We start from the raw sequence: 21,733 nt of genomic DNA, 5'->3' as shown, positions 1-21,733 counted from the left end.
CATGATGGCAAGCATAATTGGCTGTCATACAAATTTTAGTGAAAAAATGGAAGGGTATGTATAGGTACTTTAAGGCAGAAACAGGTTCCAAGGAGGACATTCCAGCAATCATTAATGAATAAGGGGAGTGTGTATGCAAGGATCTTCAAAAGGCAGGATTATTCAGTCAGCAGTATGTAAAGATTGTTGGTTACAAGGATAATGTCCAGTTAGAGGAGGTGACTAATACTAAAGAAGTATTAAAATTTACCTACGATAAGAATGACATTTACAGTAATATACAAAAGTTGGAAATTAGAAAAGCAGCTGGAATTGATAAGGTTTGAGGGGGTATACTAAAGACAATGGGCTGGGATATAGTACCATATATGAAGTACTTATTTGATTATTGTTTGCATGAAAGAGCTATACCAAATGAATGGAGAGTTGCTATAGTAGCCCCTGTGTACATATAAAGGAAATGGTGATAGATATAAAGCTGAAAATTACAGGCCTGTCAGTTTGACATGCATTGCATGTAAGCTTTGGGAAAGCATTCTTTCTGATTATATTATACATGTTTGCAAAATTAATAACTGGTTTGATAGAAGGCAGTTTGGGTTTAGAAAAAGTTATTCCAGTGAAGCTCAACTTGTAGGATTCCAGCAAGATATAGCAGATATCTTGGATTCAGGAGGTCAAATGAACTGTATCGCGATTGATGTATCTAAGGCATTTGACAAGGTAGGTCATGAGAGACTACTGGCAAAAATGAGTGCAATTGGACTAGACAAAAGAGTCACTGAATGGGTGGCTATATTTCTAGAAAACAGAACTCAAAGAATTAGAGTAGGCAAATCTTTATCTGACCTTGTAATAATTATGAGGGGATATATAAATGATATGTCAAGTTTCAGGGAGGAAGGAGGTCTGAGATTGCTCTTGGTAAACTGTCAGAGTGTAGTAAATAAACAATTAAAATTTGGTACATTGATGGAATCTTATGAGACTGATGTGGTGATAGGAGTGGAATCGTGGTTGAGAGAAGGGGTGGGTAATAGAGAAGTATTTCCAGAAGGGTACACAGTCTATCGTAGAGACCGAGGAGATAAAAAGGGAGGGAGGGGTGTTTATTCTGGTGAAGGAAACTTATTGTTCACATGAATGGTTTACCGATGAAACGGATGAAACATTAGGGATAAAATTAGTTTGTCATAATATGAAGGAGGTGGGAATTACAGGAACATACAGGCCTGGAAGAGAGAAAAGAGACATGGAAATATTTGAGAAAATAATAGATTATACTCATAAAAACAATAATAATGTTATGGTAATAACTGGGGCAGATCTAAACTTGCCTGAAGTTGAATGGAATGGAGCTGCAAGTGAAGCCCATGAACAGAAACTGGCAAATACGGTAAGTTAATTTGGGAGGGAGGATTTACACAAGTAGTACAAGAACTGACTCGTCTCAATAACTTACTAGATGTATTCTTGGTTAAACCATGGATAATTGTTGATAAAACTGAGGTAATTGAAGGAATAGGTGACCATAAGGCTGTAATAATGGATGTAGAACTGGTACCAAAAAGGCTTAATAAGAGGGTCACACAAGACAAGAAATTGTACAGAAAAACTAAAGTTGATGAATTTGGGACTTACCTTAAATCACAATTCAGTTGTTGGATAAGTGAAGGGAGTAATGTGAATACACTTTGGGCTAAATTTAAAGGAATCATTTGGGAAGGAGAGAAGAGATTTGTACCTGTTAAGAAGGGTAAAATGACCTCAGACCTTGTTTATTATACAAGGGGAAAAAAAAATTAAAAAGAAAATGTAGAATAGTAAACAGGAAAATCAAAGAGGGTAGGGAGAATAGAGAAACTAGAAAACAGCTAATGAGGGAACTGAATAGAGTGAAAAAGGAAGCAAAAGAGAATTATATGAATGGCATTCTTCAAGAGGGTAATGACCACAAAGGGAAATGGAAAAAGCTGTATTCATATATTAGGAATCAAAAAGGAAAAGGAATCCAAATTCCTACAATGGTGGGAGAAGGGGGTGAACACTATTTAACAGATACTGAGAAAGCAAACCTCTTTAGTAGGGAATTCAGAGATTCAGTAGAAGATTGTCAGGACTTGGAAACCATAACAGAAGATAGAGGGGGAGAGACACATAGGGAAACAAGAAGCTTTTCATTCACAAATGAAGATATTTTCAGAGAAATCCAACTGCTTCAGCAAGGAAAAGCAGCAGGAAGTGATCAAATTACTGGGGAGGTATTAAAGACAATGGGGTGGTATATAGTGCCTTATTTAAAATTTCTCTTTGACTATGTCATAAATAATAGTGTAATACCAAAGGAATGGAAGGAATCTATAATAATACCAATTTATAAAGGAAAGGGTGATAAAAGGAAACCACAGAACTACAGACCAATCAGCCTGACCAGTATAGTTTGTAAAATACTGGAGAGTTTAATAGCAAAGTACATCAGAGGGATATGTGATGATAAAAATTGGTTCATGAGGAGCCAGTATGGATTTAGAAAGAAATTTTCTTGCGAGGCACAACTGGTGGGATTTCAGCAGGACATATCAGATCAGTTGGATTCAGGAGGCCAGTTAGATTGCATAGCCATAGATCTTTCCAAAGCCTTTGATAGAGCGGAACATGGAATATTATTAAAGAAATTGGAGGGAACAGGATTGGACATAAGGGTTATACGTTGGATAAGAACATTTCTAAATTCAAGGGTTCAGAAAGTCAAAGTAGGAAATAATATATCACAGGAAGAGAAAGTTTGGAAGGGAATTGCACAGGGTAGTATAATCGGTCCGTTACTTTTCTTAATATACGCAAATGATTTAGGGAACAATATAACATCAAAAATAAGATTGTATGCAGATGACATAATTGTTTATAGGGAAATAAATAACATTGAGGATTGCTCAGAATTACAAAGGGACCTTGAGAGTATCCAAGAATGGGTTGAAGAAAATAATATGAAGATTAATGGAGGCAAATCAACTGTTACAACATTTACAAACAGGAGCTTTAAAACTGAATTTGAATATACTTTGGATGAGGTAGTTATCCCTAAAGATGGCAAGTGCAAATACTTAGGTGTGAGATTTGAAAGTAATCTGCACTGGAAGGGTCATGTTGATGACATTGTTGGGAAAGCATACAGATCGTTACATGTCATAATGAGGCTATTTAAAGGATGCAACAAAGAATTAAAAGAAAAAAGTTACTTAAGTATGGTTCGTCCATTATTGGAATATGCAAACAGTGTTTGAGATCCTCACCAAGAATACCTAATAAAAGAACTAGATGGTGTGCAGAGGAAAGCAGCAAGGTTTGTAGCAGGGGATTTCAGGAGAAAGAGTAGTGTATCAGAAATGTTAAAGGAACATGGTTGGGAAACTTTAAGTAAGAGAAGGGAGAAAACTAGACTTATAGGATTATATAGAGCCTATACAGGAGAAGAAGCATGGAGAGATATCCGTGAGAGGCTTCAGTTGGAAAATAATTATATTGGTAGAACTGACCACAAGTACAAAATTAGAAAGAATTTTAGCAGAAACGATTGGGGTAAATTTTCATTCATTGGGAAGGGCGTGAACGAGTGGAACAGTTTACCAGGGGTAGTGTTTGATCCTTTTCCAAAATCTGTACAGATATTCAAGAAGAGAATAAACAACAACAGAGAAAATCAATGAAATGTTAGAGGGCATTCGACCAGTGCAGGATATTGTAAATAAAAAAATGTGTGTGATTAAATTAATTCCATCCCCTGGTCTATGGAGTTTGGACAGCCCAAGTAGGGGACTGCCTGTAGGGGTGAAGTACAGTGGGGACTACGAGGGCCCTGGGACCGCTACGGTAGCTGTGAAGGCCCTTCAGGAACTCTGAAAACTGGTGGCAAAAGGGGCTCTGGTTAAGACGCAGCAGGTCGTTATGCTACTTAGGTTCCAAAATGGGTAAAATATAAATATGTAAATAAACTCAATGTTAATTTTAATCTTATACCAGTTGTATATTATTATTAGAAGTAATTTCACATACTGTATATGAGTTGACTATGTTTGTAAGATATTATAAGTAGAATTTTGTAAACAATATAAATTTATTAAGGACGATTTGTGTGTTTAATAGAACAAATTATTAGCGTAAATTGTATAATATTGTATTCTAGGAAAATTTTCTTCGTCTCTTGTTAATTTAAAATTTAGTGCTTGACAATAATGTATTTTAGTGTACCACTCATTTGCAAATAAAGAGATTTTGATTTGATTTTGATTTGATGTGTAAAGAAGTGGAATCAGAGGTAAGGCTTATCGCAGATGATGTTATTCTGTACAGAGTAATAAATAAGTTACAAGATTGTGAGCAACTGCTAAATGACCTCAATAATGTTGTGAAATGGACAGTAGGCAATGGTATGATGATAAACAGGGTTAAAAGTCAGGTTGTAAGTTTCACAAATAGGAAAAGTGCTCTCAGTTTTAATTACTGCATTGATAGGGTGAAAGTTCCTTTTGGGGATCATTGGAAGTAGCTAGGTGTTAATATAAGAAGAGATCTTCATTGGGGTAATCACATAAATGAGATTGTAAAAAAGGGTACAGATTGCTGCACATGGTTATTAGGGTACTTAGGGGTTGTAGTAAGGATGTAAAGGAGGGGGGCATATAAGTCTCTGGTTAAGACCCCAACTAGAGTATGATTCCTGTGTATGGGACCCTCACTAGGATTACTTGATTCAAGAACGGGAAAAAATCCAAAGAAAAGCAGCTCGATTTGTTCTGGGCGATTTCCGACAAAAGAGTAGCGTTACTAAAATGATGCAAAGTATGGGCTGGGAAGACTTGGGAGAAAGGAGACGAGCTGCTTGACTAAGTGGTATATTCTGAGCTGTCAGTGGAGAGATGGCGTGGAATGACATCAGTAGATGAATACGTTTGAGTGGATTCTTTAAAAGTAGGAAAGATCACAATATGAAGATAAAGCTGGAATTCAAGAGGACAAATAGGGGCAAATATTTGTTTATAGGAAGGGGAGTTAGGGACTGGAATAATTTACCAATGGAGATGTTCAATAAATTCCCAATTTCTTTGCAATCATTTAAGAAATGGCTAGGAAAACAACAGATAGGGAATTTGCCAGCTGGGTGACTGCCCCTAAATGCAGATACAATTGATTGATTGATTGATTGATTGATTGATTGATTGATTGATTGATTGATTGATTGATTGATTGATTGATTGATTGATTGATTGAAGATTTGTCGGCCTATACAGCTGATCTTCCCTCTGGAGATCAGCCAGGATGGGGAGAATGTGGAGAACTGAGAAGCTGAGCCTCCATAATTCCTTTCTCCATGCATGTATTTATTTCTCCCCATTTTCTTTCCTCTTTGCATACAGTTGATGGTCAGAATAAAAGATAAATATACTGTAAGAAGTATTATCATTACATGAACTTTAATATCACATCACAAATCCCAATGGGCTGTACCTTAAATAAGGCCATGGCTGCTACCTTCAGAATCCTATACCTTTCCTGTCCTTCCATCACCTAAAACCTTGGATTTGTTGGTGCGATATTGAACTAATAGCAAAAAAACAGTGTTACTCAGGAAACTTATGTTCCCTTTTGATGTGCTTGTGTCCTTTTCAGCTTAATAAAATAATTTTAGTGTTATTTTTAAATTCCGTTTCAAATTCCCTTGTTGAATAAATAGTTTTATTTTGTTTCTATCTCCGCTTAACTTGTTCAGAAATGATGGTTACCTAGTTGTATTTCCTCTTAAAACAAAAGTCACCACCTCTGCCATTTGAGTTCCCACCTCAGTCAGATGAATTGATTATACCTGCATCTCAAATTTTGTGTTTTGTCAGTCCCGTGTTTGAAACCGGAAGATCATATAAACTACCAATACAGAACCTGACTATTCCTCTAAGTTACTAGACGATTTCAGGTGGTAGCAACAGAATTTCAGGGTCTGAAAGCACTCTTTCAGAGGTAGGAGTATTTGAGAAAGTTTGAAATTCAGGAACTCAGAAATTTTCTATCATTGCAAATCCATTTTTTAAAATCAAGAATGCTGAACTAATTTGTAACACTTCTGCAAAATTTCAACAAAACTTTCAAATAAGCCATGGTTCCATTTTCTATCTACAATACGTAAACATTCATGAGAATATCAAAATTTGACTGTTTACTACACAGACATTTTTTTCTAACATTCTCTATTTTTTTGTTCAAATGAAAATGGGCCAAAGATATAGCAGTACAGTACATTTCAGATGAAGACAAAAGTATGTATACAGTTTCAAGAAAATCAAAGATAGTAAAGTCCAGGACTGCGTTGATTTCCCATGGAATAGCTCAAGAACAAACATAAAGCTACTTGATATGAAAAGTACTCTTGTCCAACATGTCAACATAAAGGATTGCATGTGTTGTTGCTTTAATCTGTATGATGTTAGTGGAACATTTAACATCAAGGAAGAAAAAATAAAGAGCAGAAATAAATTAGAATTTCTATGTCATGGATGCCATGATGGACACAGGTTGGTCAGGTCCAAACCAGGAAATGCAGAGCACTATCACACATGGCTGGCAGTGCATGGGATCCACCACAAGTTCTGTGAGAAACTGTACTTTCATCAACCAGATACAAGATGTGTGTGCCAGCTCTGTTTGAAATTGTGTGACATCACTTCAGCAAATGCCACAAGAGTACAAAATCTCTCGCAGAATACAGCAAAGAACAGAATAGATATTATACACATTTGTGCACTTTTCTGTAAATAAAATTAGGTAAGTAGAGTCATCTGAGTTTGAGTAAAAGAACAGTATTGTGTAAAATAATAATAATAATAATAATAATAATAATAATAATAATAATAATAATAATAATAATAATAATAATAATAATAATAATAATAATAATAATATATGGTAGTATAATGGCTGGCAGTGTATTATTATTATTATTATTATTATTATTATTATTATTATTATTATTATTATTATTATTATTATTATTATTATTATTATTATTATTATTATTATTATTATTATTATTATTATTATATATTCATCAGTAGATGAATACGCTTGAGTGGTATCTTTAAAAGTAGGAAAGATCACAATATGAAGATAAAGCTGGAATTCAAGAGGACAGATAGGGGCAAATATTTGTTTATAGGAAGGGAAGTTAGGGATTGTAATAATTTACCAATGGAGATGTTCAATAAATTCCCAGTTTCTTTGCAATCATTTAAGAAATGGCTAGGAAAATAACAGTTATAATAATAATAATAATAATAATAATAATAATAATAATAATAATAATAATAATAATAATAATAATAATAATAATAATAATAATAATAATAATAATAATTTTTATTTAGGATTTGTCACGGGACAAGTAGTATGGTATAATTGAATATTTTACCCACTTTTCTTCTCTGAAGAACAAGGGCACTTCAGTTTTTATCTTTCTGCTCTGTAACTCATCTTGAAAGAGCAGAGAACAAAATATAGGCTTTCTTTACCAATGGCACACAGAAAATCCATTATTATGATTATACAGTACTTCATAACCATGTGTCAAAAATCCAATTTACAAAAGTTGTTTTGCTGCTGGAACCATGAGGAATATAAATGAAGGAACATATGAATTTATTTGATAGGGAAAATAATTTTCGATGTGCTTCCATATCCTGTAGAAAGTTTTTTCATATCATGATCTGTGGGTAGATGCAAGTTTGAGGAAAATCTGTTTGTTATTTCAAGTTAGACACTTAGAAAATTGTGATCAGTAGTCCCCAGTACTAAGTAGGCCTCTGTGTAATGTCTACCTCAGTGGATTTTGTATTGGTGTGTGTATACTTGTATCCAGGACCACATTTAGGCATAGGTCTGGGACCAGGGGGACAAATTCATGGAGATGACAAAAAAATTAATCATGTCCATAAAAATATTAAAACAAGTTTCAAATTCATTCGGGAAGAGACATCTTAGAACATGAATGAGGGAAACTTCATATTGTGGTGAGCTGTGGGCGCTGTTCTTACACTGTCAACTATTTTGGTTTTAGGAAGAACGAGTAGGATAATTTGGCATAATTCATTTCCCATGCTGTTTATAATGGATTTTAACTGCTAATTAGTTGCTGTTTGTTTAGTAGGTTTTGTGTTCACATCCTCACGTGTTCCTGTTTAGTTACAGTGTGGAGATTTATTTATAAACTTCTGTTTCAAGTTCCTTCACTGAAAGGTATTTTTGGACCTTGCAAGAATTAGAAATGATTTACACTGATCTCAAACTCAACAACACTTGGTGGCTTGCACTGGTGTCCCAACAGGACACTAGATTAAGGTTATCAACCGTCCGGCTTTTTCCAGACATGTCCTGCTTTTCAATCATTTTGGTTATGTCCGGCCGGCATTTCTAATTTATTGACATTGTCCAGCATTTTTCGTAAAAGATTGCTCACTTAGGTTTTAGGCTGAAGACAGCATGTTATTGTATCGTACATCAACTCCATGTGCTCAGGGTGCTACTTCTGAGGGTGGAAATAAGTAATACTAATATTCGATATATTGAACTCGAAGTCCAGGCATTGATCAACCAATCAACGCGCTTCATTTCCACGTTTATGGTGAGAGAAACCGGAAGTGTCGAGAGCTACAGTTTACATGTGCTTACCATATGATTTGCAGCTATCGTGTTTGGTTATCTGGTTGTCACCGTAAATTATAGTGCGAGTATGCAGCGAGTGGAGTGAAATATTAATCTCATTGCATCCTATTACGTACCGGTATGTCATCTTTGGAACCTGAAAGGCGTGAATCTAAAAAAAAACAGTGTAAATTTTTGGATAAACTAAAACATAAGTATCCTTGCTTTACTCACGGACGCAGTGAAAGTGAAGCAAAATGTGCAGTGTGTGATAGTTATGTTAATGTCAGATACAAAGGTGTTGGTGACTTGGAAAGACACGTTAACAGTGAAAAATACAAAAAGACGGTGAGAACTAGGTCAATATCATGTTCAATGTTATCATTTGTCACTCCCAAATATTCACCAGATGATAAAAATGTTCAAGCCACGGAAGCTACAATGTCATTTCATACAGTTTTCCATCACCAGTCGTACAAATCAATGGACTGCACAGCTAAATTGAATAAGAGTATGTTCTTAGGTTCTGAAGTAGCACAGAAACTGACCTGTGCAAGAACTAAAACAGAAGCCATAATAAATAATGTTATTGCTCCTCACTCGACAGATATTATAATTGAAACTCTTAACAATAAAGTTCCATTTTTTGGCCTAGGAACAGATGCAAGCAATCATGGTGCACTAAAGTTGTTTCCAATTGTTATCCAATTCTTTGATTACAAAAATAATGGCATTCAGATAAAAGTTCTTGATTTACAAGCATGTCCAAATGAAAGTTCTGAATGTATTTCCTCCTATATTTCAGATACTCTCAAAAAGCATAAAATTACTTCTAGATGCATTGCATTTTCTGGAGACAATGCCAATGTTAATTTTGGAGGCCTTGCACACAGGGAAAGGAAGAATGTATTCTCTGCTCTCAAAAAAGACTTGAATGAAAACACAGTAGGTGTTGGATGTCCTGCTCACATTCTACGTAACTGTTTGCAACATGGAGCTGATGCTCTTCCTGTTGATATTGAGTCTGTGGTGATGAAAATTTTCAACTTCTTTCATATATGTGCAGTGTGCACTCAGGAACTGAAAGACTTTTGTGAATTTGTTGATGTAAATTATCTGCAGCTTTTAAATCATTCTAAGACTAGGTGGTTAACATTGTATCCAGCAGTTGAAAGAATCCTGCAATTGTTCCCCGCTCTGAAATCCTACTTTCTTTCTCAGGGTAGGAAGTCATTGCCTTCATCAATTAGAAACTTCCTTGAAAATGACTTTTAAGAGCTCTATCTTTTGCTTCTTTCCTCAACCATGCACATTTTTCACTATAAAATTTTGTCACTTGAGAAAGAACATAATTCAGTTGTAGAAGTGCTTGAACTATTAGAATCTGTCCAATATTCATTGAAATGCAGATTTGAAGGTCAACTCATTCCCCTTAAAGTCAGACAGATGTTAAATACAATTTCCGAAGATGGTTTGGATAAAGAATGCAAAGTGTTTATGGAGAATGTATCTTGTTTCTATGAAACCTGCACTGAGTACTTGGATAAATGGATGCATCCTATAGAGGAATTCAAGTGTTTCAAATGGTTGAAAGCTCAAAACATTAAAGACCTCAGCTTTGACGATATTGTACCATGTATTCAGTACTTACAGTCAATAGGTGTAGAAATAGATGATTCAAAATTATTCGACCAATTCTGCAACGTAAGGGCTTATTCTAAAACTTCAACTTTGGATAAAGATACAACACTAGACCAACAATGGTCTGGGTTTTTTTAATAAGTGCCAGAACATTGGGTATTTTCTGAACTTTTGAACATTTGCCAGTTTTTCTTTGCCATACCAGGCAGCAATGCCTCCACTGAAGGTGTGTTTTCATTCATAAATGCTCAATGGACAAAAGAAAGGAACCATTTGTTGGAAGAATCAGTGAAAGGAATGTTACTTGTGAAGTTCAGTTTCAAAAAGGTGTCGTGTGAAGAATATTATAAATATGTACTTAAAGAAAATAACTCGCATCTTCTTTCAAAAGTAGGTTCTGTTGAAAAATACAGCTTCAAGGAAATGAACTGCAGCAAGGACTGATCATTAAGTAAGGTATTTCCTTTTGTAAAAAGTTGTGTGTAATATATGTATAATTTTGTTATCGATTGAAATTGTCAGGCACTTTTCTTAAATGTCCTGCTTTTTGCTAAGCAATGTCCTGCATTTGGAAATTTTCAGTTGGTAACCCTACACTAGGTGTAAATATCTTGGGGAAGTGAGGCAATCCAACTGACAAGCCCACTGCTTCATTTGGCAAAACACTGGTAATTTCATTATTGAAATGACCTAAAGATCTTGAATACTTATAATTCTAATATTATTGTGATATAAAAAAAAGATAGTGGACTGAAAGGATGGGAGAGAGGAACCTGGCGCATATGCATACATGCAAGTACCATAATTTATTTTACCTGTGTCTCATCACACACATCCATAGCTACGCAGATAGCGACACCTCCTTGACGCTCAATTTCTTTCTGAAGCTCTTGTAACCTGTCAACTCTCCTAGCAGCAAGGGCTACCTTCGCTCCAGCCACAGCTAAGTGCTCAGCAATTGCTGCTCCAATACCAGAAGAAGCTCCAGTCACCAAAGCAACTTGTCCATGAAGCAGCTGGGCAGCTGCAACATGTTACTTAGCTTGTTGAGGAAACAAAAATATCTTAAGTTCTTTTCTTTTTATTATTAAAAACTATTCTGGAGTCATTATTGTATTTTCATATAGCTTCCCATCTAACTATGATTACATTAATATCCATTCCTTGTTGTGAGTTTTCTTGATATATAAATTATGATGTGAAATCAAGCTTCTATGGTTATGAATAGTGAAACAGATAACGTAATCAGAAAGTTAATTCAGCTCTCTCATTTTGGCAACCAGTCAATGACTTCAACAGCAGAAGAAGGAGAGATCCTCAATGGTAGGGGTAGTGGAAGACCAAAAATGCTACTGCCTTGCAGATGGAGGAGGGCTCTTCAAAGACTTGGGTAGAAACCCTGAGAGAAAATCTTAGATCTGCCTAAATAATGAGGGTTTAGCAAAAGTCTAATAACCCATTCTGGAAAAAAAAATTCCAGAAAGAAAAATGGATGTTGGACTGTCATCATGAAGATGACTAGGAACAAAACTGGAAGTACAGTGTAATGGAAGATATGAATATGTCAGATATACAGTAGAGTGATATCATGGCATTTTTCTGTTATTCATTGTAGGTAAACTTCTTACAAGGATCCTGCTTAGCTGCGTGCAAGTCATCTCTGAGAGGTCTCAGAGTCAGAGTCTCAATGTGGTTTCAAAGCCTCCAGAGGTACTGTTGATATGATCTTTTGAGCAAGGCAATTGTAAAATAAATGCAGAGAACAGCACAAACCTATTTTGTGTTTTACGACCTGGGAAAGGCCTTCAATAGTATTCCAAGACTCGCTATGTGGGCAGTTCTGAGACACTTTGATCGAGAGCATTTTGTAGGCCTGGTGCAAGCACTTCATGATGGTATGACTGGACAGATTCTCCATCAAAACAGCTTCTCTGAACCATTCCCAATCACACATGGATTGAAGCATGGTTGCGTACTTGCTCCAGCTCTCTTTGCCTTGTATCTGGTGGCCATGCTTTATGAAACAACAGACAACCCCGGTATAGAGATTAAATACCGCTTTGATAGTGACCTCTTCAACTTGGCCAGACTTTGCTCACGAAGACATACCAGTGTTACTTGAGTAATTGAAATGCAGTATGCTGATGATACCTCATCACCGGCTCTTACACCTGAGGAACTGCAACAGTCAGTCAACAGTTTCAAGGATGTGTATGACCTTTTTGGCCTCACCATCAATGCCAAAAAACCAAGGTACTTGCTCAGCCTGCACTAGGGACTAACATTCCAGAATTTAACTTTACCATCTCAAACACCAGACTTGAACAAGTAGAGCACTTCACTTACCTTGGGAGTATCGTGTCAAAGAGCTGCACTTCAGAACAGGATGTGGAAAACAGGCTTTGTGTTGGCCATGAGGCCTTTGGCCGACCATCACACAGAGTCCTCAGGAATTAAACCTTACAATTCGCACAAAACTAATGGTGTACCAGGCTTAGCCATCTCTACACTTTTCTATGGCTGTGAAACGTGGACGTAATACCGGCATGGACATCAAAATAGCTGGAGCGCTTTCACCAGCAAAAACTGTGCTCTATCATGAACATCAAGTGGGAAAACTACATCTCTAATGTTGAAATTCTCGAGAAAGCATGTGCTAAGAGTGTAGAAGCATTAGTCATTGGCCATCGCCTCAGATGGGCGCTGTATGAATGACAACCGACTACCGCGTCAGATCCTCTATGGTGAACTTGGCTCTGGTTCAAGACCACGGTGTGCCCCCACCCCCCCACCCCCTGAGACATTTTAAAGACCAACTGAAACAAACCTTAAAGATGGCAGAAATAAAGCAACACACCTGGGAAACACTTCCCAAGGACCTTTTACTTTGCCGGAAAAGTGTCTGTGCCTCAGTTCAACACTTCGAACAAGAACGCCGCATTCATGAAGATAGTAAGCAACAGGAACGCAAACTGCGCTAAACGCAGCCAAGATCTCCCCCATCTCTCAGCTGCGCGATGTGTGGACGTATGTTCTACACAAGAATTGGCCTGTACAGTCACCGGAAGTTTAAACACAAACTGCTGTGAATCGAAGTGAGCTATTAACCAGGAAATCTGTAAACTCAGAAACGAGTAACTACTGCCGCCACCGCCAACAATGACAGTGGAGTGATGAGAAATGTTTGGAAGCAAAGGGTGTGTCAAATCAAGAACTGACTACGTCTGTAGCACTAAAAGAAGAAGTATGGTAACATAATAACTAAGATATTTGAGGGCATATCTTTTTATTCCACTGGATATTGTTTTCTTCTTTACCATAAATCACATAATGGATAACAAACATTAGCAAAGCACTTAAAACCTTTAACTATTATTAAATCTTCATACTTACTATCTTTTCGTCTCCTATGGGGTCGAGGAATCAGTCCAATTCGTGTCAAATACCTCAAATATTTTCTCATCAGTTCTGTATTTACAGGAGGGTACTCAAGGTTGTGTAACTTGAGTACAGCATCCAAATTTTCTTGCGTGTATGTGCTCATATTTGAGAAAAAACTTTCATCTCTATGAAAAATGAAAAAAAAAATTGTATTAAAATAATCACTTTTATGACAACACTCATTAAATATTGCATATTTGAATTGTAAACTATCTAAAATCAAGGTAACAAGGCTTTTCCAAGGAATCGTTGTAGCTCAATCTCCCAAATCCATTCTTTCCTCCAGTGTACCATTAGGATAGATGAGTGTAGATCAGGGCCTCTCAAATGCCCAAAATCTCACGTGTGCAAATGGAGGCGCAAGAGCTCCGTGCACTGTGCATTGGTCGCGCTCGGCTTGTCTTGGACCAACGCTTCGTCTCTGGGCTACTTGGCTAAGCTCGGTGCAACTCAGCTTGGATTTGGAGCGCTACGGGGCAAGTGTGGAAGAGGGAGACAGGCGGAGTGAGCAAGACAGGCATGAGGAAAGAGAGAGTAAGCGCTATTGCTCCAAATCGAGGAGTGGGGGGGGGGGGGGGTCTGCACTCTGGTCAACCAAGCGAAGTCGTCTTTTGCACAGTGCATGCACCAAGCACATGCAGCCTGAGAGGCCCTGGTGTAGATACTGGGAGTATTAGCAAGTGAACAAGAACAAAATAATGTAAATATACAAACAGACATGGATAAACTCCTTTTGCATTAAATTATTCTTTCCTGGGTTTATCAAACTTTATCCTATCTGAAGAAAACCAAATTTATTAAGATGGCAGTGTGGGAAGATGTGAAATTGGCTCTTATCTTTTGCATTTATCCTTGCCTCACCTAATTTCTTCTCCTTTTCTCATGGAGGTGGGGGTATTTATATCTATGGTATACCCCATTTGTCAAAAGAGGCAACTTCCCAGGGACTCATAACTTGGAAGTAGGGTTAGCAAACATGCGCCTCCTAGCTGAGTGAGGCATTACTTCCACTCACTTGAGCTGGGCTACTCACTTTCATCTTTCCTGTCTGACCTCACTTGGTCAACCATTGTTCTCCTCTGATCCTGACAATATTAGGTTTGCCTTTATCTTTCTTCTGACAATAATTTAATTCTTCAAATGGTAGGAACTCTTTCTATTCCAATTAGCATTAGAAGGGAAAGCGTGCCTACCTAGTTGTATTTCCCCTTAAAACAATAGTCACCACAACCATAATGATATAATTTCCCTTCCAGAATCACAAGTCAATTCAGACCTGTAAGAATTATTTCTTAAATGCCTGAATGTTATCCTCAACATCAGAAATGATATCAGTGCTGTGGCATTCTCTTTTCTTTTTTTCTTTACATGGAAGGAAAATCTTAGGAATGGCCCATATTGCTTTCAAATAAAGGGATATATTGATCAATATATATCAGACTTGTTGCCAACTGAAGGCAAGTCACCCTCTTGATTTCAGGACTGGTAAATGGTGTTTGCAAGGTGGTATGCAGAATAATGGACATCTCTGTACACGTTAAACCTAGCAGTATCTCCATTACAATAGTTTTCACCCATATCACATGAAATGATCTCTATCATTCAGCCTTGCCATTCAAGACAAACAAGTTTGTTCAAACCCTAAAGCCTGTGCCTCCCACAATGACAACCTGAGGAAGCCCTTTACCACTAAGGCTTACCCCACCCAACTAGTTAACCACTACATCTCCTGTGCCGTAAACTCTGCAGTAAACAATTATAAGTATGAATGAATTATTTGAGATAAAATGTAACATATAGTAATGGCACAATAGAAATACACACAAGTGATCCTGGGTTGAATTAATTCTATTCCTTTCTTTATAAGACTTCTACAGTTTAACACTAACAACTTTATGCCAGCCTTACTCGACTTCCAGCCACCTGAACTCTCATCACTGCTTCCTAGTCACCCTGTCTCCCTGGATGTACCTCCCTATAATCCTTCTAAACAAATACTTTAACTTATATGCACTTATGTCGTTCAAGTAAAGGCTATCTGAGCGCAAATCCATATCTCCAACTCACTTATTAGGATCACTTAGTTTTTCACATATTCAGTCCATAGTCTAATTTAAATCCCTGATCACCCTCCATTCAGTATCCCTCCTACATAGTGTTCCACTGATAATAATAATCTCTTCTCCCTTAAACTTCTCCTGTGCTGCCATAGCCAAATTCCACACTTCCCCAACCATTTTAGTACTTATTCCTGCTTGCCTTACGTTGTTGGTACCAACGTGAAAAACTACCACTTTCTCCTTCCCCTATTCTTTCCTCAACATCTGTCTTAGCCTAATTCCTGGATAACACTACCCTGGTTCTCTTTCCTCCACACACTTTCCCCACATTATAGACAATAAAGGCCCCATACCAAAACACAGATCTTAAGTCTCTCTTACTTGAAGAAACAACTACTGTAAATCTACACAATGCAACTTACTTGACTAGTGTGTCCAGCAGATATAAGAGAGCTTTAAGGTTGCCAGCTGACTGTTCAGAATTCTCCTCAGCTGTTTGCTTAACTTTATTGTACCATTCTTTGTAGGGTAACACTTGTACAGCATACCCGTGAACCCGTAGCAACTGCCACAGCAAACTGAAAGAAGCCATCACTTTAATTATCTCATATGATATGTAGAAAAGGGCCTACAATTTTTGAGCAAATGGTGTAGTTTTCCAAAGGAATTGACTGATTATACTTTTTTTAAATCACATAAATCCAAATATTTTGGCTAGACTCTTATCAATGGAAGAACAAGTACAAAGGATAAGTTCTACTGTTGAATCCTTGACAGTGCTATGGGTTAAAAGAGGAAAAGTGAGAGAGAAAGAAAGGGGAAAAAGAAAAAAGGTGGCAGTTATCTGATGTTGCAACTAGGTACTTCAATAGGTCTAGGCACTAGCTAATATCTAACTTCAAAGCCCTTTGTCTTGAATGGGGTGAGTAGTCAGGAAAAAATATTTGAGGGCTCTAAAAGTGTTTTCCCCCCCTCTCTTCTGTCTAGATGTTATTCCATTCCTTCTTTTCTTTCTCCTGGAAATCTTTGAAATTTTGTATCAGTCTCTTGAAAGTTGTTCTGCTATTATTCCCATCTTTCTCATATCTCTCTTTATACTTTGCATCCACTGATTGCCATTATTACTCTTGTAAATATGATTAAAAATTTGTTTTGTGTGTCTGGCATTATCCATGCTCTTAATGCAGCTCAAGAACTTAACTCTCCTCTTCCTGATTGTATCAGACATTCTTTCAGTTTCGTTACTTTTGTAGTGGACTGCATTCTTCCAGTGACTGAACTCCTTATTTTCAGTCATTAATGGACCCCACATTTTTCTTAGAATTTTTTTTCCCCTTCTATTCCGCCTGTTTCCATGGAGAACATACACTCTGTAGTATATGGACATTCTGGTTTAATTACTGTGTTGTAGTGCCTGATTTTAGTTTTGATGGAGATACTGTTCCTATTATAGGTATCCTTGATCAGTTGGTAAGCTTGTTCCAATTTCCTTGTTCTTGATTTATGTGCTTCTTTGTCTAGACCATTAATTTAAATTACTTCCAAAAAAAACCCCACGGCACTTAACGTCCTTGAAAGGGCTTTGGCCTGCCCAGCGACTGCTGCTCAGCCCGAAGGCTTGCAGATTATGAGGGGCCGTGTGGTCAGCACGACGCATCCTCTGTCGTTATTCTGGACTTTCGAGACCGGGGCCGCCATCTCACCATCAGATAGCAAACCCAGCAGAGTTAGTCGGATTTTTGAAGGGCGGGAAAAAAGTCCATTCAACACTCCATGTCATACGATGTCGGCATGTAAAAGATCTCTGGTGCCACATTTGGTGTTTACCTGACAAAATTCATGAAATCTCAGCCATAGATGCCCAAGAGAGTTTTGGTTATTTACTCAGTCTGCCATCTAGTAGGCCTAGAGTAAAACAGAACGTCACAAGTGACTAGCAGACAGCCAGATGGCGTCAAATCGAAATGTCTACACACGGTAGCTGAGTCCATACGATTATTATTATTATTATTATTATTATTATTATTATTATTATTATTATTATTATTATTATTATTATTATTATTATTACATATTTTGAGAATTTGTTAAGAAGGAAGCCATACTTTTCAGTGTTGACACAGTTTAAATGTAAACTTAAAAGCTTTCCACTCTGCCAAACACATAATTCCAGTATAAATATTACACTGTAACATACCTGTAAATAAACACATTATTAAACACGGAATGAACACAGTATTTATTGCTTGTTTAACAAGGTATTTTATACAACGTTATAGCATAATACAGTAAAACCTCGTTAAGATGTTTCTGCAGGAGACAACAAAAAATAACGTGTTAAGAGAGGAAACATACTACTTAATATACAAATAAAAACTATCCAACTGGATTCAGAAACACTAGATATGATTTTTTCCGACATGAGGGAATTTAAGTTGTGTATCCGCAGGTAGCTCCTACAATGAAAGTTATATCTACCATTTCTAAAGATGAGAAGAAAGTATTAAAAAGGGTGAAAACATGCGAGAATAAATATGAAAACTTTTTCTGCTGAGGCTTATAAAATAACAAGTGCACTGAAAGGTGAGAAAAACACCAAACATCAAATATGAAAACATGTGCATAGGGGAATAAAAATATCAAAGTATTATTATAGATCACACTCTTTCTAAAACAGATGTTAGTAGGAGCCATTTATTTCAGAGCAGTGGGTTATTAAACATTATTTCCTGGTCACACTCTTAGACAATGAATTGGAGGTTACACTAGACCATGTGCGACCAGGAGGAATGACTTTGGTTGCCATTTTGAATAAACTTCGACCAACTCGAGTGATCGAGTCGAAACTTGAATGTGCGAGTTAAAACATTCACAACCTCTGCGCGCTTTAAGATGTGGATGCCAGTCCACTTTCTGACAGATTTTGTCTTCAATAGTAAGGAATTTCATGACTTTTTCCGCATCCATAACTAGGCTATCACAAGACATTTTTTTATTAGTTGCTTTACGTCACACCAACACAGATGACCACAAAACAAACTAATATGCACCATGCTAGTCAATTTCACATGATCATGTTCCTAATCCAGATATAGGCTACCGAATCACATGACAAATATTCGCTACACTTCACTGTACCACTCAACACAAAATAAATTTTCAACTTCTGAATGTGATGCGAAATACAAGTACAAATAGGTTCACTGTGTTATTCAGCAATTTCGCTGCTAACCGGCAAGCAAAACTGAACATTCCTGATGCTAACGACTTGCTTCCCAAAGGTGCAACTTATCCTGTGAAGTTCAGGAATTTGAGGCCTTTTCTCATAATCACACAACTGTGGCGATAGCTCTTACCAGATTTGAAAATCAAATTTCTTTCACAAGGGATGACAAATAACATTTTCAGGGCTAGGAAGAATATGATTGTACTCTACTAAGCGGTAATAGTGAAAATTTGTGATGCAATAGGTATGTTTACATGTTCCTAATCCAGATATAGGCTACCATACCACGTGACAAATATTCGCTACACTTCACTGTACCAGTCAACACAGAATAAATTTCTAACTTCTGAATGTAATGTGAAATACAAGCACAAATAGGCTCACTGTGTTATTCAGCAATATTGCTGCTAACCAGCAAGCAAAACTGAACATTCTTGAGGCTAACGACTTGCTCCGTGAAGGTTCAACTTATCCTGTGAAGTTCAGGAATTTAAGGCCTTTTTCCGTAGTCATGCAACTGTGGTGATGGCTTTTTCCCAAGTCGGAAATTACGTTTCTTTCACAAGGGATGACAAATAACATTATCAGGGCTAGGAAAATTTGATCATACTAAGCAGTAATAGGGAAAATTCGTGACGCAGTAAGTGAAGTATTTTTACATAGTTTTAGTACAACGAGAATTGGGACTTCAAATTTACAATGTGCTAAGCAGGAAAGCATGTTCATGAGGAACGCACTAACCAGGTTTCACTGTATTTATATTGAAATTGTGTATTCGGCAAACTGGAAAGCTTTTAAGTTTACACTTATATTTTGAGAGCTTCATGCCATCTCTTAGCTTTGCTGCTCTTATAAGACAGAGTGTTTGTGTATAGAGGGTCAAAAAGTAGAGGGACAAGATTTAAATTAGATTTTAAAATTTCAAACTTATCATAATGATCTTAAATCATGGATAGAAACACTGGTCTCAAGTGCCCTCTGGTACTGATTGAAAAGAAACGTTTGTATTTTTTGATCGTGAATTTGACATCTTTGGCAATTTTTGCTACAATACTATATCTGAAGAAGGGTTCCAAGTACTCTGAATAATCTTTTATAATAAATCCTTTCACTTCCACTGTCATAAATTTTGTTGATATTACATCATACATTCAAGTTTCCTCTGCATACGCTCTATGACAACAAAGTGCTGGTCACATGGCACTTAACTGTGTCCATGTTCTCGAAAGAAGTGAGTGATTTCTTCAAATCTACCATGGATGACCAGATTGTTCCAATATCGTATCAGTGTAATGTTCATATTCTGTCCACAGCAACCATCTCTGAATACCAGAAACTTGTTATATCACTGTTAAAAAATGCCTGAAAGTAATGTTCTAGTACTGATAGAACTTCGTTATCCCCTTCTTTGCCTCTAACTCGGCCAGCACTACATTACACTCTTTTTGCTTTGGTTCTTTCACCTTAACATCAAATGCATGAGCTGTATGTTTGTAGCTCTTAAGATCCTCTCCAAGTGATGTCTTAGCCATTACTCTCATTTCTAGCTGGATTTTTGCTTTCACTTCTTCGCGTGTTAAGCAGGCGTCACTTCTAGGTTGGCCGAATGGGTAGTTGTGGTTGTCCCAACAATACTTTAAGAAATATGAATACCGGGCGAGTTGGCCGTGCGGGTAGGGGTGAGCAGCTGTGAGTTTGCATCTGGCAGCTAGTGGGTTTGAACCCCACTGTCGGCAGCCCTGAAGATGGTTTTCTGTGGTTTCCCATTTTCGCACCAGGTAAATGCTGGGGATGTACCTTAATTAAGGCCATGCCCACTTTTTTCCCAGTCCTAGTCCTTTCCTATCCAATCGTCGCCATAAGACCTATCTGTATTGGTGCGACGTAAAGCGAAAAGAAATTATGAATAAGGTATTTCGCATGACGCAGTTTTAGGATTTTGCTTCTTTGCTTTAAGTTCACTGTAGACTTCCAGGAAAAGGTCTTCCAGGAACATGAAATAGAGTTTTACTGTATCTAGAGCAGGTGAATAATATCTAGCTTTTCTACCGCGTTTCCCATAATGACTTAATTTATATGGAATGCTTTCAATGTGATCCCTAATTTTCTGCACTATGTCTATGTTTTTCCTTTTTGGCCTTGTGTTTTGTTTTCCTTGCAAGTCTTTCCTTTTGTTAATACCTTTCCTGCCTGAGATCAGAAAGTCTCCTGACCCACTTTACATCAATACCATGGATACTAGCAAACCCCTCCCTGCCGACTTCATTTACACTTCATCGATAAGGATCTGAAAAAAATAATGCTTTTGTTAAGGAAATTACATGATAGCTCATAAATATTTTGCAAAATGAGACAAGTTAAACAATATTCAAGTCTCGCTATTAAAAAACAGGAATACTTCATTTGTGCTGCGAATTTTGCCTCTTTTTTTTCCCACTTTGAGACACATGTTCTGTTTTCTTAGAGTTAACCTTTATTAGGTTCTGAATGCATCTTGAGCATTCTGATCTCCCAAACTGTTGAAGGTGTTGAGTATTCTGCATTTTATGTTGTCTGTGAAACTGACTAGGTAACGTTGTGTGCATCTGAAGAAACCATAGATCCAATAATGCATTGTGGAGCAGAAATACACAAGGATGCAATAATTTGCTGTTTAAAATTTACATAGCAGTCATTTTCG

At 37.0% G+C, this 21,733-nt stretch overlaps 1 protein-coding gene across 5 annotated transcripts in view; it reads right to left on the bottom strand.

Moving 5' to 3' along the window:
* Positions 1 to 21,733, bottom strand: part of LOC136866203 (uncharacterized) — an 873,476-nt gene that overhangs the window by 74,457 nt on the left and 777,286 nt on the right. For all 5 annotated transcript variants that reach the window (XR_011017926.1, XM_067142959.2, XM_067142960.2 and 2 more), the window contains 3 exons: positions 16,250 to 16,405; positions 13,720 to 13,892; positions 11,142 to 11,350 (listed from right to left, as the gene is read on the bottom strand). Coding sequence is in view for 4 of the 5 variants with exons in the window: in XM_067142959.2 (XP_066999060.2) it covers positions 11,142 to 11,350; positions 13,720 to 13,892; positions 16,250 to 16,405 (538 nt within the window). In the remaining variant the exon portion in view is untranslated. The remainder of the gene's footprint in view (positions 1 to 11,141; positions 11,351 to 13,719; positions 13,893 to 16,249; positions 16,406 to 21,733) is intronic.

Source organism: Anabrus simplex, chromosome 3 (assembly GCF_040414725.1).
Source record: "Anabrus simplex isolate iqAnaSimp1 chromosome 3, ASM4041472v1, whole genome shotgun sequence".
NCBI lineage: Eukaryota > Metazoa > Arthropoda > Insecta > Orthoptera > Tettigoniidae > Anabrus > Anabrus simplex.
The sequence above is the reverse complement of the archived record's forward strand: the minus strand, read 5'-3'. Positions and strand labels throughout refer to the sequence as shown.